Here is an 18,215-nt window from a genome sequence, read left to right as displayed (position 1 = left end):
CCCCATCAGCAAATGAAGGTCCCGCGGGTTTTTCTCCCCTGGGCTTTACTCCATTCTCATCATCCTGGTCAACTCTACTTGAGGAGGCATCTCTTCCCCAGTCGCATTTTGAGTGCCTTCCAACCTGAGGGGCTCATTTTCCTGTATATCTGACAGTGTTTCTCTGCTATTCATAAGGTTTTCAGTGACTAAATATTCGGGAGTAGTTCGTCACTCTTTTTTCCTAGTCTGTCTTCATCTGGAAGCTCATCTGAAACCTGTCTATCATGGATGACCCTGCTGGTATTTAAAATGCCAGTGACATAGCTTCCAGAATCACAGCAACTCACAAACCACCACAGTATGACAAACTGACAGATGAGTGGTGGCCATTTGGTTTTAAGTGGAAACTGTCACTTTAAATTTCAAGGAAATCTGTGTGCTCCCTCCTATTTACCGAAGGAATCCTGGTGTGGTGCTGTGGGTTAATGCACTGGACTGCAAATTCGGTTTGAACTGCAAGGTCAGCTCACCAATCATTCCTCAGAAACCCCATAAAGAGTCGCTATGGGTCAGAACAGACTTGATGGCACTTAGCAACAACAACAACATTTACCCAAAAAGGAGCCCTGGTGGTAGAATGAGTGAGTACTTGACTGCTAGCTGAAAGGGAGGACGTTCAAATCCACCAATTGCTCCATGGGATAAAAGAACTGGTGCTCTGCATCCGTAATGATTTCACTGCAGTTTTACTCTGCTCTATATGGGTGCTATGAGTCAGAATCAACTTGACAGCAATGTGTGTACGTGTGTGTTTATTCATACATTTCTCCTAATTGGAGCATCAAACCAGCTGAAGGTCAGGAGACAGAAACTCTGTCCTCAGCCATCAAATTGCCATATGAGCAAGACATTTCTCTTTCCTTCCTCATTTATACTTTCTCAGTTTCCTTACTAGTAATTCACAATCGGAAGTATGGACACTCATCTTAGGTTGTCACGAGGATACATTATTTAGAAAAATCACTATAGTCTGCCATATATTTACAAGGTATTCAACAATGTGGCTTTGCCCCAGGAGGCAAGGGGCATAGGATGGATGGGGTAGGATTAATGTCATGACAAAGATGGAAAAATGTTTAGTCCTCTCTGTGTGTCCATCTCCATTTCTTCCTGTCATGTGGGAACTCTAAGGGTTTTGGTGTTATTGTTCATGAGCTGTGGCTAGCAATGTGTAAGGCAGACCTCATCTCTGCTTTCATGGAGTTTACAAGGTAACAGAAGAGGCTAACACTGAGCAGTCACACTGATAGCAAATGTGCTGCGTTCTACCAAGTTCAAGGGGTTATAAGAATGTGTCATAGATCTGCACCTGTAAGTCTAGGGAAAGCTTCCGTGAGAAAGTTACATTTCAGTTGAAGCAGAGTGTGTGGGGACATGTAACTGAGTTCACATCTCTAGTCTGACATATGGAAAAATTAATGTCTCTTGTGTAAAATGGATCCTGATATGTAAGGATAATATACATTTTTTCAGAGTTGTGAGAATTCAGAGATAATACAGGCAAAACGCTTATAACTAATCAGTTTTTCTTTAAGCCTATTCTGACTCCTGGTACAGAGCAGAACTGTGCTCCATAGGGTTTCTTTCCAGGCGCCTCTAGGTGGACTCAAACCTCCGATCTTTCCTTCAGCAATGTTGTGTTGTTATGTCCCATGGAGTTGGTTCCAACTCATAGAGACCCTGTTCAGGGTTTCCAAAGCTGTAAATCTTTATGGGAGCAGAAAACCTCATCTTTCTCCTTCAGAACAACTGGTAGTTTTGAACTGCTGACCCTGAGGTTATCAGCCCAATTCATAACCACTGTGCTACCAGAGCTCTTTAAAGCACCTTAATCATTTGTAAATGCACTAACTGTATGGTGCTTGTTATTCAATTCAAGAGGGCCTCAGAACACTTAATGGGAAAATGGAATAAAAATACAACGGAATATTCCATGGAATTTTCGAAAGGCTTCTGGCATATCAGCATATGTGTCAAACCAAACTAAAACCCAAGCTCAATGCCACTGAATCAATTATGATTCACAGTGACCAGATAGGACAGAGTAGAACTGCTGGTAGGGTTATCGAGAATGCAGATCTTTAGGGAAACAGATTGCCTCATTTTTCTCCTGTGGAGTGGGTCATGGGTTTCAACCCAGCCTTTCAGTTAGCAGTCCAACAAGAAAAGCAAAGATAAATGTACATACTACAAGAACAAGCAAGTTGTTCACTGGGGAGCCATCAAGGCAAGTAATCAAGTCCCTTCAGGAAAACCTCCCTCCAAGACTGAAACTCTTAGAAAACACATGAGTAGGCATCTAAGGTTACTGGCAACCACGTTGGTCTCCCGGTGAGTAGAAGAGGGGGAAAAGCAGCAGTGAAGATACGGGCTGAGTTCGACCATGTTCTATAGACTCCCATTGACCTGGAGATGAAAGAGAGAAGAAGAAGGGATGGTTGGTCCGAAATGTGGTGAGACTTGGGGACTCCTGAACCCATGGACAAGGTCATAGCCATGAGAGCAAAGCATCCAGCTGAGGGGAGACACAAAGAACACCCAAACTTGTAGATAGTACCCATTTGACCTAGCTTCAATATCTTGAGGATCAGAACTTGACTAGAGGAAGACGAAAAAAAAAAATTTTTTTTTTTTTACAATGGAAACAAGTATAAATTGCTACAATTTGATGAATATGACCTATTCTTATGGATGTATTAGCTCAAAATACCAACTGAGTGGGAAGGAGTCTTTACATCAAGGATCAATCTTATCCCCTCTGTATACAGGGTAGATAAGGACAGGCAACTTAGACATTGGCTACCTAAAATTGGGGTGGGATGGGCAATAAAGGCATGAAGGGACTGGCTTATGCATTTTCAAGAGGGAGTTCAGTTTCAGAGTGTGTGGGGGAAGGTGGAATCCCCACTGAATAGTATTCATCTTGTCTAGATGGGTCTGGTGAAAAGAGATGGGGATAAGATTCTTTTGATTCAATAGCAAGTAATTGTTATCATTACTAACTGTGACTGTCACAACTGTAAAGGTAGAAGTTTTGTAACGAGTATGAGGGAGTATTTCATCTTATAGTCCAGGAACAGAGGACCCTAGGACCATCAAGGGAGAAGAGCACAAGCAGAATGCGAGACCTTATCTAGAGAAGCAGCAACACCAGAGATGGAGGCAGAGATGAGGACATGGAGAAAGAGAGCAGCTGAGGACTCTAGATTCATGGAAAAAGAAAGGCTGGTGCTGGTAGCCAGGCAGCATTCCTGCAGAACATGCCCTTTCATCCTCCCCACCCAAAAAAAGAGGGAATAGAAGCAAATACTGTTGAATGATGATGCACAGAGGAGATTGTAATCATTGCAATGATACGATGGTGTAAAGCCGATGTTCTTCCATGTAAACTATCACTCAAGTCATAATAAAAGCTTAAAAAAAGAAAAAGAAAAGGGGGACTAGGTAAGTACTGGTAAATGATAGCACATGGAGGAGACTATAATAATTGCAATGCAACAATATATGATTTGTTGAATGTAAAACTAATGATTTCCCATGTAAACTTTCACTCAATTCACAATAAAAAAAAAAAAAGAAAGAAAGATGACTGTACAGCGGAAAAGTTGTTGAAGGTTCCAAATAAAAGGGGAGTCCTGGTGTGGCACTGGACCTCAATCAGTTTGAACTACAAGGTCTGTGGTTCAAACTCACCAGTCTCTCCTTGGAAACCCTATACAGGGTCACTATGAGTTGGAACAGACTTGAGGGCACTAAACAACAACAACAACAATCCTATAGTCTATGGGGTCTGGCTTTGTCTATGGATTTCAGATATTGGAGCACCTGATACTTGTTGTTGAGTGGTGTCAAGTTGGTTCTGACTCATAGCAACCTTGTTTCAAGGAGGTTTGAACCTCTGACTTTGTGGCTAGCAGTCCAGTGCTTACCCTACAGGGTCACATGTGACACTTTAAGGCTCTACTAAAAGGCTGCTTTCATGAAAACCTGATAAGGAGCTTTTGGTGGCAGATCTCTTTGTAGCTGTGCTTAAGCAGGTGCAGGTAATAGTGATGTAGCATTGGAGGCACTCATTCATCTAAGACAACAAATCTGAAGACAGTTACCTGGACAAGTGACTATAAGAGATCCATATTTATGCCCATTCCAAAGATAGATGACCCAATGGAATGCAGAAATCATCAGACAAAATCACTTATATTTCATGCAAGTAAAATTTTGCTCAAGATAATTTAAAAATGGCTGCAATAGTACATTGACAGGGAACTGCCAGCGGTTCAAGCAGGACTCAGATAAGGATGTGGAATGATGGATAAAATTGCTGATGTCCGATGGATCTTGGCTGAAAGCAGAGAATAGCAGAAACATGTTTACCTGTGCTTTATTGACTACACAAAGGCTTTCAACTGTGTGGATCATGACAAACTATGGACAACATTGTAGAGAATGAGTATTACAAAGCACTTAATTGTGCTATTGAGGAACCTGTACATAGACCAAGAGGCAGTGGTTTGAACAGAGTAAGGGGACAGTGAATGGTTTAAAAGCAGGAAAAGTGCATACCAGGGTTGTCTTTTTTCACCATAGTCATTCAATCTGTATGCTGAGTAAATAATCTGCGAAACTGGATTGCATGGCATTAGGATTAGAGGAAGACTCATCAACAACCTGAAATATGCAGATGATACAACCTTGTTTACTGGAAGCAAACTAAAGTACTTACTGATGAAGATCAAAGACCACAGCCACAGGGTTGTACCACAATGAACAAAACAAAAATCCTCACCACTGGACCAATAAATAAAATCATGATAAATGGAGAAAAGATCAAAGTTGTCAAATATTTCATTTTTCTTTGATCTATTATCAATACTCATGGAAGCAGTTGTCAATAAATCAAACATCATATTGCATTAGGCAAATCTGCTGTGCAATGTATCTTTAAAGTGTTAAGGAGCAAAGATGTCCGTTTGAGGACTAAGGTGTGCCTGACCCAAGCCATGGTATTTTCAATAACCTCATATGTATGTGAAAGTTAGACATAGAATAAGGAAGACCTTAGAAGAATTGATGCATTTGAGTTATGTGTTGGAGAGGAATGTTTAAAGTAACATGGACTGCTGGAAAAACAAATAAATCTGTGTTGGAAGAAGTACAGCCAGAATGCACCTTAGAATCCAGAATGACAAACCTTCGTCTCTCAGACTTTGGACATATTATCAAGAGGGACCAGTCCCTGAAAAGGACATCATGCTTGGTAAAGGGGAGGATCCGGGAAGAGGAACACCTCCAGGAAGATGGATTGCAGTAGCAATGAGTTCAAGTTTAGCAAAGATTGTGAGGTTGGGGCAGGACCCGGTAGTGTTTTGTTCTGTTGTGCATATGGTAGCTATAAGTAGGAACCAAACAACAGCAACAACAAAAGACTGTTTTCATGAAAGCCTGATACGGAACTTTTGGTGGCAGATCTCTTGCTAGCTGTACTGAAACAGGTACAGGCAATAGTGGTCGGAGGACACCGTCAATCAATTTTTGGCAGGCTCCAATGACAGGCATGTGTTTATACACCAGATGGGAGGGGAAGTCACGATTGCTCAACTGCAGGCATTATTAGTTCAGGGTCACGAAAGGAAGACATGGTGCCACCTGGAAGGGACCTGGTAGTGGTGTTTTCTCCAAAGAGCAGGAAGGTCAATCCCAGATGTCCAACGCTACTGCCCCGACGCTCCCTCCAGGCCATCTCAACAACCGTCAGATGGGTGTGGGTGATTTCGTAAGTAGACGTGACCACCACCAAGGGAAAAGCGAGCAAGGAAGTGGGAGTAACCCCAGGGAAAGGGCGGGCCGGGAGGAGCGGGAGCCCCGGGAGGGATGCAGGGGAGGAGCAGGAGGGGTGGAGGGCCAGTGGGAGGGGTGAGAGGAGTGGGAGGGTGGAGGCGAGGAGTGCAAGCCATTGTGGCAAGCAGGAGGAAGTGCGCTAGCTCTGGGTTTTCTCTCGCTGCGGCTCGAGGCTGGAGCAGCCAGGTGAACGCGCGATGCTACTGCGCTGGAAGTCGGGGCTGCAGCTGCAACTGCTGCTATTCTTGGGGTCACTCGGTTTCCTCTGTCCGGGAGTCCGGGCGGGACCAGAGCAAGCGGAGAGCACCGTGGAGCTGGACTTCTCCACTGAGTGGCCGGTGCACCTGGTGAGTCCCGCCTTCCTGTCCGTAACCATCGACGCCAACCTGGCCACAGACCCGCGGTTCCTCACCTTCCTGGGGTAAGCACCGATCTCCTGGTCCCTGTCTCTCTCCTGCCCCCTTGTCGCCTATACCCACCCTGCCAACCACTCTTCTGAGTGGAAGCAACTTCACACTCCGTCCCGGGAACCTCCCCGGTCTCTCCCTTCAAAAGCTCAACACACACTCTTTCGCCCTTTCTCTCTAGAGACAGCCAAACCGCTGTTTCCTTCCTTCGATTCATTCACCACCCACTGCCTGCCGTCGAGTCGATTTCTACTCATAGCAACCCTGTTGGATAGAGGGTTTCTGAGACTAAATTTTTAAGGGAGCAGACAGCCTCATCTTCCTCCCGCTGAGTGGCTGGTGGGTTTGAACCTGGTTAGCAGTCCAACGCTTAGCCCATGGCGCCTTCAGGGCTCCTGAATGCCTACAAGGGCTGAGTAAAAATGAGAAATGTGGGAGAGAAACTGCCCACCAGCCTCAGCCTCAGAACAGGAGGCAGAAGTCCCCCCATCCTCCTCCCCAGTGCACTTGGGCTGTATGCACTTGAGCTCCATGTAGGGACAAGATAGTCCGCCAGGCTTCAGTCTTTTGAACTCTTGCTATTAAGTGTCCTCAAGATGGTTCTGACTCAGCAACCCTGTGTAGGGTTTCTGAGGCTATAAATCTTTGCAGGAGCAGAAAGCCTCAGAAAGGTTTTAAAAATGAAAGTCAGATGGGGAAATCCACAAAGGAGAAGAGTAAACATTATTTCTCTTATTTAAAAAAAAAATTCACATATAAAATAAATGAAATCTAGGAGAATATTGCAGCAACTTATGCAGCCCTAAAAAAGATACATTTCCAAATGAGACTGCATAATATGGCACTGCTTTATTGAGGCAGATAGAACTTGGTGTAGGTTATAACCCCTCCCAGACGAGCTCTTGCTGATGCCAAGGCCTCCTTCTTCAAGGAGAAATCCCAAATGTGCCTTCAGAGATGGATACATCTCAGCCAGCCCAGATGAGTCTCTCCAATGTCAGAGTCCTAGAATCACCCTTCTTGTGCCAACACTGTTAGCTGCCATTGCTAATTTCTGTAATTTATTCTTCAAATAAAGTGAATAGCTTAATAGTTAAGAGTTTGGAAGTCATAATACTTGGCATGATTCTCAGCACTGCCAAAGTTGAGTGACTTGATGGTGTTATAAGGTGTCAGTGAGTCTATTTCTACTCGTTGTTGTTGTTGTTGTTATGTGCCATCTAGTCGATTCCGACCCATAGCGACCCTGTATAGGGTTTCCGAGGGTGTCAATCTTTATGGGAGTAGAAAGCCTCATATTTCTCCCGCGGAGCAGCTGGTAGTTTCGAACCGCTGACCTTAAGGTTCGCAGCCCGATTCGTAACCACTACGCTACCAGAGCCACCCTGTATAGGGTTTCTGAAGCGCAACTGGTAGAGTTTAAACCGCTGATCTTAGGATTCAAACTGACCTTGTGGCCCAGTGCTTTATCTTAAAATGCCACACCAGGACTCCAACTTGGTTGTTGCTATTCTTGTTGTTGTTAAGTGATATCTATCAGTTCCAACTCATAGCTACCCTGTATAGGGTTTCAGAGGAGCGTTTGGTGAGTTTGAACCACTACCTTGAGGTTCAAACCGATCTTGTGATCCAGTACTTTATACTACATTGTCACATTAGGACTCCAGCTAGGTGGTAGGGGAGGGTAATGGGGGAAGAGAAGGTGTGAGGTACCTTACTGCAAACAAAGGGATTCAATAATGTCTGTTTATTGAAATGTGAAAAATCAAGTCCTCTTCTGCTGCAATAGCCAACATATACTGCCCCCACTCCCTCCATCCCACAAAGGTGTTTGGGGATTCCTCTCTGAGGAAGTCCAAAAGAAGTATGACTTTCAAGGTCCAGGCCTGATCACTCTGCAGTCAAGCCCATCAAGTGACTAACACTCCCAACCCTGAGCACACACACACACATACAGAGCTTCAAGTCTGCAATTTAATTTGTTCTTTTTAAGCATGTCTCTTAATATGCTATATTATTGTTGTTAAGTCGATTCTGACCCGTAGTGACTCTGTATGGGGGGTTTCGAGGAGCAGCTGGAGAGCTTGAACTGCCAACCTTGAGGTTGAAACAGACTTTGCTGTCCAGTGCATTAATTCACAATGCCTTTTTCCTTCTCCCCTTTTAATTTTTTAAAGACTAGGAGATAGTGAAAACCAAGAGAGTATAGATGCAACTAGATACTATGGTTTACAAAACACAGTTTATTCCTATTTGTGTGGGCCTCCCTCCCAGCTTGGTTCCAGACCCTCTGGGGGACCCTCACCATGGCAGAAGCTATCTTCTGTGCCCACCCACCCCCAGGAGCCATCTGCAAGCACATCCAGGTGTTTCCACCTGACACCTCATATAAGACCCAGCTTCTAAATTCTGATCTGAGGCTCTATCTCCCCAAAGTGTTTAGCACGGTGCTCAAACACTGTATTTCCATCTTACAAGGTAAAGCTAAATTTATTATCTGTTCACAGTAGCAAGGATGAGATGTTCACAGTAGCAAGGATAAATATCTTTTTAAAGATATTTACCTTTAATGACAATTTAGATGTAAGGATAGTAAGAGCTGAGCAGATAAAAATAATAAAGAAACAGAAGACAAATATAATATCTGACACTTATTGAGGCTTAAGGAGCCCTAGTGGCACTTTGAGGTAAGTATTTGGCTGCTAACTGCAAGGTTGGTGGTTCAAACCTAAAGCTACTGTGCAGGAGAAAGATGAGACTGTCTGCTTCTGTAAAGATTTAAAGAAAACCCATGGGGCAGTTCTACACTGTCCTCTAAGGTCACTATGAGTTGGAGTCCACTCGAAGGCAGTAGGTTATTTAATCTGTGCAGACTCCTGGTGTGGCGCTGTAGGATAAGCACTGGACTGTGAACCACAAGGTCAGCAGTTCAAACCTACCAACTGCTCCTCAGAAACCCTATACAGGCACATAACAATAATAACAACCAAACTATGAGGTTGTTGTTAAGTACTGTCAAGTTGGTTCTGACCCATAGCGACCCTGTATAGGGCTTCCAAGGAGCAGCTGGTGAGCTTGAACCACTGACTTTGTAGTTCAAAGGACTTTGCAGTCTGACTCATTAGCCAACAGTGCCACACCAGGACTCCCATTACTCATATAGTACATTTCAATGCAGACTAGCCACATTTCAAGGATTCAATAGCCACATGTGGCCAATGGCTACCATATTGAACAATGCAACTCTAGATTTCAATTAAGACAGTGTAACTTTGTTATTGTTAAGTGCCATCAAGTCAGTTCTGAATCATAGTGACCCTGTATAGGGTTTCCGAGAAGTGACGGGTGAGTTTGAACCACCAATCTTGAGGTTCAAACTGAACTTGCAGTCGAGTGCTTATCCTATAGCTCCACACAAGCATTACAGAGCAAAGATTGTACTTAACAGCAGTATAATGGAGTCCTGGTGTGGCACTGTGGGTTAATGCACTGAACTGCAAAGTCAGTGTGAACAGCAAGGTCAGCGGTTCAAGCTTCCCAGCTGCTTCTTGGAAGCCTTAAGAGTTGGGACCAACTCATATAGAGCCACAGGCTCTTTATACATCAGTTTTTGGAAGAAATAACCACACCCAACTAGAAATGACGTTACTTAACAATCAGCACTAATAATATAGTTATGCATCTCTTACTTAACAACTGGCTTATTTTTTCTTCAACAAAGTAAATCTCTTTTTGCCAATTCAGAAATATTTACTAATAATAGTGTTTGTGGCACTGTGGGTTAATGCACCAGACTGCAAAGCCATTTGAACTGCAAGGTCGGCAGTTCAAGCTCACCAGATGCTCTTTGGAAACCCTAAACAGGGTCACCATGGGTCAGAATCGACTCAACGGCACTTCACAACAACAACAACAATAATCATGTGGCTTTGTGGGCTAATGAATCAGACTGCAAAGTCGTTTGAACTGCAAGGTCGGTGGTTCAAGCTCACCAGGTGCTCCTTGGAAACCCTATACAGGGTTGCTATGGGTCAGAATCAACTCGACGGCACTTAACAACAACAGTCATAATTTTCAATAATTAGATTTCTGCATCTTCATTGACAAACTTGTTTTCATTTTTGGAAAAGCATGTGTGAGTGGGCTTCGGAAAGTTTGTGGAAAAATTCCACTATCTTTCAATCCCATTTTCCAATGAACTCTTTGAAACCTTCCTCATATCAATGTTAAATGAATGTATTCTAATGACCAGTGTTGGAGAGAGCCACAGGCTCTTTATACGCCTGTTGTTGGAAGAAATAACCACACCCAACGACAAATGAACTGAGAACAATCATAGCCCCTAGACTCACATTTTTAACTCCCCAAGAAGGCTCCCCAATGTCTCTGCATGGAGTGCTTATTCTCTTACCTCTCAGGCCCTTTTCCTGGGCTCCCTGGAGCCCTGTGTATGGTGAGCCCTGTCCTGCCCTCACTATCTATAGTCCCTCCAACTACTTGCTCTAGTAAACCTTGGCTTTTTTTTTTTGCTGAAGACACTTTTTCCCTGTAGGTCTTTTGAGTAGAGGTTGCATACACTCCAACCCTTTCCCCATTCCCTAGAGCAGTTTCTGGTTGCTCACTACTTCAAACCCCAGACTGCTATAGTTCAGATCCCTGATGGTGGTTGTGGTGGTGTGCTGTGGGTTTGGTTCTGACTCACAGCAACCCTGTATAGGGTTTCTGAGGCTTTAAATCTTTACAGGACCAGAAAGCCTCATCTTTCTCCCGCAGAACAGCTGATAGTTTCATACTGCTGACTGTGATGTTAGCAGCCCAAATTGTAACCACTACGCTACCAGAGCTCCTTAACTTTTAATTTCCCTGCCTGTCTTAGTCTCCATTTTCCCCCAAACTCCAACCACACCTCCACCCACATTGCTCTTAGCATATGAAGAAATTTCTGCTTCCGATGGAAAAAGAGGTCACTAGATACAAATATCACTTTCTTCTTGTCACCGGTCCTGCAGATATTCCATGTCTTTGTCCACCTCCCTTCCTTCTTCTCATCTCAGTCCAGCCCTACCTACTTTGCTCTGGATCCCAGTCCCTCTTGCCTCCTCAAGGACTGTGCTATTGCCAATCCTCTCTTCCCTCTCCTGTATCTTCAACTTGCCCCCTTTTATTGGCTCCTTCTCAGCATGGAAACATCCTCAAGTCTCACCGATCTCAAACTCCTCCCTACATCCCTGCCTGTATAGTCACTGCCCAATGTCTATGTCTCTCCTCTCCTTTATAGCCGGAATATATCAGGAATCATCACCCATTCCTTCTTCATTCCACACAGGTGGTGTGACAATCATTGTGTCATTTATGCCTGTCTCTGACTGAATTTGTTGCTAAGTCCAATGAACACTTTTCAATCCCTATCTTATTTGGTCTGTTATCAGCATTTAGCATGCCTGATAACTTGAGACACTTTCTCGTCGCTGAGGTTCGATGCCAATACCATTTCCTGGGTGTGTTTTTTTTCCATCCCTCTCGTGATTCTTAATATCTAGAAAGCTGGTCTTAAATGTTAATGTTCCTTAAAATTCTGTCCTAGGGCTTGGTTTCCAGAGTTGTCTTCTCATTCCCATGATTTCATGGAGTGGTATGTTGGGAGATGTGTAACAACTGACTTTTGGGGAGTTGCTGGGTTTTGGTGTCCTTGCATTGGGTTTGACTCATAGCGACTGTATGCACAACAGAACGAAACATGGTATGGTCCTGCACTATCCTCACAATTGTCTTGTTTGAGCCCATTGTTGCTGCCACTGTGTCAGTCAGTCCATCTCATTGGAGGTCTTCCTCTTCCTCACAGACTCTCCACTTTACCAAGCATGAGCCCTTCTCCAGGGACTGGTACCTCCTGACAACATGTCCAAAGTGTGAGAGACAAAATCTCACCATCCTGGCTTTTCAGAAACATTCTGGCTTTACTTCTTCCAAGATAGATTTGTTTGTTCTTCAGACATTCCATGGAACTTTCAATATTCTCCTGCACTGTGCATTGACTCTTCTTTGGTGGTCTTCCTTATTCATTGTCCAACTTTCACATGTAAATGAAGTGATTGAAAATACCACAATTGGATCATGTGCAGCTTAGTGCTCAAACTGATATCTTTGCTCTTGAACACTTAAAAAAGGTATTTTGCAAAAAAAGAGCTGAAGTGAATAGAGAGAAATTCTGTTAACTGTTGGTACATGGAGGGGATTATAATTATTGTAATGAAACAAAGTATTTGTTGAATGTAAAACTGATGATCTGCCCTGTAAACTTTCACTCAATCCACAATAAAAACCTTAAAAGAAAAAAGAAAAAAAAGGTCTTTTGCAGCAGATTTACCTAATGCAGTACATCCTTTAACTTCTTGACTACTGCTTCCATGAGTGTTGATTGTGGATCCAAGCAAAATGAAGTCTTTGACAGCTTCAGTCTCTTCTCATGATGTTACTTATTGATCCAGTTGTGAGGATTTTTGTTTTCTTTACATTAAAGTAATGCAAACTCCTCTTGACTTCCAGCAAGCAGAGTTTTGGCATATGTGTATCACAGGTTGTTAATGAATCTTCCTCCTTTCCTGTTGCCGCATTCTTCTTCATATAATCCAGCTTTTTGGATTATTTGCTCAGCATACAGATTGAATAAATATGGTGAAAATATACAACTGTTGCTCACATCTTTCCAGACTTAAAACCATTCGATACCCCTTTCACTGAATGAATGCTCTTGGTCTATGTACATGTTCCTCATGAGTACAGTGAGGTGTTCTGGAATTCCTAGTCTTCGTAATATTATCCATAGCTTTTTAAGACCCATATAGTTGAATGCCTTTGTGGAGTCAATAAAGCACAAATAAACATTTTTTCGGTATTCTCTGCTTTCAGCTAAGATCCATCTGACATCAGCACTGATATCTTTAGTTCCAAATCCTCTTCTGAATATGGCTTGAATTTTTGGCAGCTCTCTGCCCATGGGCTGCTCCAATTGTTTTTTAATTATCGTCAACAAAGTTTTGCTTGCATGTTATATTAATTATATTGTTTAATGATTTCTGCATTCTGTTGGGTAACCTGTCTTTGGAATGGGCACAAATATGAATCTCTTCCAATCAATTGGTCAGGTAGCTGTCTTCCAAATTTCTTGGCACAGATGAGTAAGTGCCTCCAGTGCTACATCAGTTTGTTGAAACATTTATGTTTGTATTCAGTCAATTTTCCCAGTGCCTCCAGTACAGCTTGGACTTCTTCTTTCAACACCATCAGTTCTTTGATCATTTGTTGTCGTAGTTGTTAAGTGTTGTCAAGTCAACTCCAACTCACAGCAACCCGCTATAGGGTTTCCAAGGAGTGTTTGGTGGGTTTGAACTGCCAACCTTGTGTTTAGCAGTCTAGTGCTTATTGTATACTCTTGGAATAATTGAACTTTGACCAATGCTTTTTGGTATAGTGACTCTACTTATTCCTTCCTTCTCTTTTTATGTTACCTAGGAGCTCTGGTAGCGTAGTGGTTACGAATCGGGCTGCGAACCTTAAGGTCAGCGGTTCGAAACTACCAGCCGCTCCGCGGGAGAAAGATGAGGCTTTCTACTCCCGTAAAGATTTACACCCTCGGAAACCCTGTACAGGGTCGCTATGGGTCGGACCCGGCTCGATGGCACTTAACAACAACAACAACAACATGTCATTAAATATTTTGCCCACGGAATCCTTCAATCACAAGTCAAGGTTTGAATTTTTTTTCTTTTCTTTCAGCTTGAGAAATGCTGAGTGTATTCCTCTCTTTTGGTTTTCTAATTCCAGGTTTTTGCACATTTCAGTATAATACTTTATCTTCTTGTCACACCCTTTGAAATACTCTGCTCAATTCTTTGACTTCATCATTTCTTCCACTAGCTTTAGATTCTCTACATTTAAGAGTTAGTTTCAGAGTCTTTTCTGACATCCATTTTTGTCTTTTCATGTATAATATTTTTTATGTCATTTCATAACACTTCTGGTCTTTAGTCATTAGTGTCTAATGCATCAAATTTGTTCTTGAAGTGTTCTCTAAATTCAAGTGGGATATACATGCAAATAAAATTTTGCTAAAGATAATTCAAAATTTGCTTCAACAGTGATCAAAGCTAGGATGGTGAGACCTTGTCTCTCATACTTTGTACATATTAGCAAGAGGGACCTGTCACTGAAGAAGGACATCGTGCTTGGTAAAATAGAGGGTCAGCGAAAAAGCAAAAGAACCCCCATGCAATGGATTGTCAACAAATATGGGGATGGCACAGGACCGGGCAGTGCTTTATTCTGACCCTGTATCAACAACAACAAATATGTGCAGAGGGTTACTCTGAGTTGGAACCGACTCAATGGCATCTAACAACAACAACCTACACAGGATCATATTTTGGCTCTCTTGGACTTGTTTCAACTTTCTTTAGCCTCAGCTTGAACTTGCAGTTGAGCAATTGATAGTCTTGAGCTTCCTCATTTTGTCTTCACATAGATGTAGTCAGATTGATTCTTGCGTGTTACATCTGGTGAAGTTCACATGTATAGTTACCATTGTTGAAAAAATGTCCTTTGCAATGAATAAGTCATGTGTCTTGCAAAATTCTATCATGTGATCTCCAACATAGTTTTTATCACCACTAAGTCCTATTTTGCAACTACCAATCCTTCCTTTTTGTTTCCAACTTTCACATTCCAATCACCAGTAGTTATCAATGCATCTTGATTGCATATTTGATCAATTTCAGACTGAAGAAGTTGGTAGAATTTTTCAGATTCTTCATCATTGATCTTAGTGGTTGGTGTGTAAATTTGAATAATAGTGGCATTAGCTGGTCTTCCTTGTTGTTGGTGTTTTTGCTAAATGCCATCAAGTTGGAAATCCTGTATAGGGATTCTGAGGCTTTACATCTTCTCAGGAGCAGAAAGCCTCATCTTTCTCCCATGGAATTGCTGATAGACTCGAACTTTGGACCTTGTGGTTGCAGCCAGTGCTTATCATATGGAGCCACCATGCTCCAGGATTTCCTTGTAGACGTTAGGATATTCTCCTATCACAGACAGCATTGTACTTCAAGATAGATTTTGAGAGTCTCTATTTGATGAAATATAGCCAGAATGTTCTTTAGAAGCTAGGATGGTGAGACTTTGTCTTCTTCAGTTTGTCATTCCTGGCATAGAAAACCATATCATTGTGTGATTCAGAATGGCCAATACCATTTCATTTCAGTCACTAATGCCTAGCTAGGGTAAGGAGCTCTGCTAACATTACTGGTTACAAGACGGGCTTGCTAACCTGACGGTCAGCAGTTTGAAAATACCAGTGATTCTGTGAGAGAAAGATGAGGCTTTCTGCTCTTACAAAGATTTATAGCCTTGGAAACCTTATACAGGGTCACTATGAGTTGAAACCAGCTCCATGGCACATAACCACCACCAGCCACCAATGCCTACAATATTGATCTTTATACATTCCATTTCATTTTTGACCACTTCTAATTTCCTGGATTCATACTTTGTCCATTCCACATTCCAATTATTAATGAATGTTTGCAGCTGTTTCTTCTCATTTTGAGTTGTGCCCCTTTGGCAGTGAAGGTCCTGAAAGCTTTGTTCCATCCACATTATTAAGCTGGACTGTACTTCGAGGAGACAGGTCTTCCCCAGTCCTATTTTGAGTGTCTTCTAGTCTGAGGAGCTCCTCTTCTGATGGTATACCAGATAATGTTCAGCAGCTAGACATAAGATTTTCTGTCGCTAACCCATCAGAAGTTGTCAGGCTCTCCTTCTTTAGTCTGTCTTAGTGGGAGCTCCACTCACACCTGTCCACCATGGGTGCCCCTGCTGCTATTTAAAATGTTGATGACATGGCTTCCAGCTTCACAGCAACACACTAAGTATAACCAACTGACAGATAAGTGTTGGTCTCTGGAAGTAGGTGACTGATTTTTCATTGTTACTAATTTCTGTGGTATAAATACTCTTATCATTGTTGTTGTTGTTGTTGTTAAGTGCTGTAGAGTCAATTCTGACTCATAACAATCCTGTATAGGATTCTGAGGAGCAGCTGTTGAGCTTGAACCACCGATCTCGCAGTTCAAACCAACCTTGCAGTCCAACGCATTAACCCACAGCTGACTTCAAATTGTTAGTATTTTAACCATTGGCTTATACAGTTTCTCAAAATTTAACCACTAGTTTCACAAGCTGATATGTGCTGGTCTAAACTGGCTCAAACACACCTGCTTTTGTGTCAGAGATAAGCAAGTTATTTTTGTACAAAAAGTAAAATAAAAATAACCTGCAGACTTTCCCCACCAAACAAACTGCTCCAGAAATAGACTACCTTAGTTGCTTTTTTACTTTATTTTGTTGTTTCCATGCTACTATGATGGTGTTACTTTTTATTTTATTTTCCTGTATACGATTGAAATGTTGCACCTGTGATTAAATTTGTTTTTATGACATGTTTTAAATCTATATTTTTTCTCAGAGGACATCTATTTTGTATTTTCACAGTAAGAAAAATTCCCATTGCAAAGGAGACAAACAAAAAGGGCCTTACTATCAATACTTTGAAACGTGATTTCCTTTTGCTTAACAGCAGCCCATAGCTCTGGATTTTAATTTTGTTCAGAAAATAGTCTTTGTCTGACCCACTTGCTCTTTTATCAGACTGAACTCACTTGTTCATTCTGTTAACAAATAATTATTAAGCACTGTCTATGGGCCAAACACAGTGACTCCATACAATAAACACTGCACTGCAAACCACAAGTCTACAATGTGAGCCCACCAGCTGCTCAGTGGGAGAAAGATGAGGCTTTATGTTCCCCCAAAGATTTGTTGCTGCTAAGTGCTGTCAAGTGAATTCTGACTCATAGCGAACCTATGAGGGTTTCCAAGGAGCAGCTGGTGGATTTGAACCAACAACCTTGTGGTTAGCAGCCTAGTGCTGATCCTAGTGACACACCAGGTCTCGGAAACCCTAAACAGGGTTGCTATGAGTCGGAATCAACTCCACGGCACTTGACAACAACATGTGTGTGCCAGGGAGTTGAGAAGTTATTGGAGAGACTCTGGTGAATGAGATAGACAAGGTCCCTGTTCTCATCTGGAGCAGGAGTAGGGAATGGGAAAGGTAATAAACCAAGGAAACAAACACAAAGCTAATTCCAGAGATGCGTGAATGCACATGTGTTGTGCTGGAGGAAGATTCCTGGTTGGTTTGGTACTGAACTAACCACAGGTTGGCAGTTCAAACCTACCAGCTTCTTTGCTGTAGGAAGAAGAGGCTTTCTGAATAATTTTCCAATTTGAAATAAAAACACACATAAACTCATTGAGCCATTCCAAGAACTATTCTGGTTTGGTTTTGCGTGTAATAGGAGCATTCCTGGAAGCCATGAGGAAGTGCTGTGATTAACAGGTTCACATGTGCAGAACTTCAGAAATGTGTGGTAAGTGTTCCTGTTACCCAGTTCTGAAAAATATTTCTGTGCATTTTCATCTTTTTGAGCAAAGAAACTATAGATCTAATTAGATTTCATAGTATTTGGTACCATCTAAGTACCCAATAGGCTGCTATTGAGAGCATTTTTGGCTTGACATTATACACATTTAGAATTGCTCAAACTGGAGGTGCTGATTATAAGAATTAATCTAATATAGAAACCAATATTTGTGTTCTTTGAAGTGCCATCGAGTCGGTTCCAACCCATAGTGACCCTGTATAGGGTTTCTGAGTGAGCTTGAACTGAGCTTGAGCTTGAACCGCCAACCTTGCTGTTCAAACAGCTTTGCAGTCTGGCACATTAACCCACAGCGCAACACCAGGACTCTCTCTCTATATATCTATCTATCTATCTATCTATCTATCTATCTATCTATCTATCTATATAT

General features: G+C 42.3%; 1 protein-coding gene across 3 annotated transcripts in view; it reads left to right on the top strand.

Annotated features, from left to right (window-relative positions):
- Positions 1 to 6,077: 6,077 nt before the first annotated feature.
- Positions 6,078 to 18,215, top strand: part of HPSE (heparanase) — a 92,770-nt gene continuing 80,632 nt past the window's right edge. For all 3 annotated transcript variants that reach the window (XM_006867723.1, XM_006867724.1, XM_006867722.1), the window contains exon 1: positions 6,078 to 6,301. In XM_006867723.1, coding sequence (XP_006867785.1) covers positions 6,078 to 6,301 — 224 coding nt within the window. The remainder of the gene's footprint in view (positions 6,302 to 18,215) is intronic.

Source organism: Chrysochloris asiatica, unplaced genomic scaffold, assembly GCF_000296735.1.
Source record: "Chrysochloris asiatica unplaced genomic scaffold, ChrAsi1.0 scaffold00109, whole genome shotgun sequence".
Lineage (NCBI taxonomy): Eukaryota > Metazoa > Chordata > Mammalia > Afrosoricida > Chrysochloridae > Chrysochloris > Chrysochloris asiatica.
Note: the sequence above shows the minus strand (reverse complement) of the source record. Positions and strands in the feature narration are given on the sequence as shown.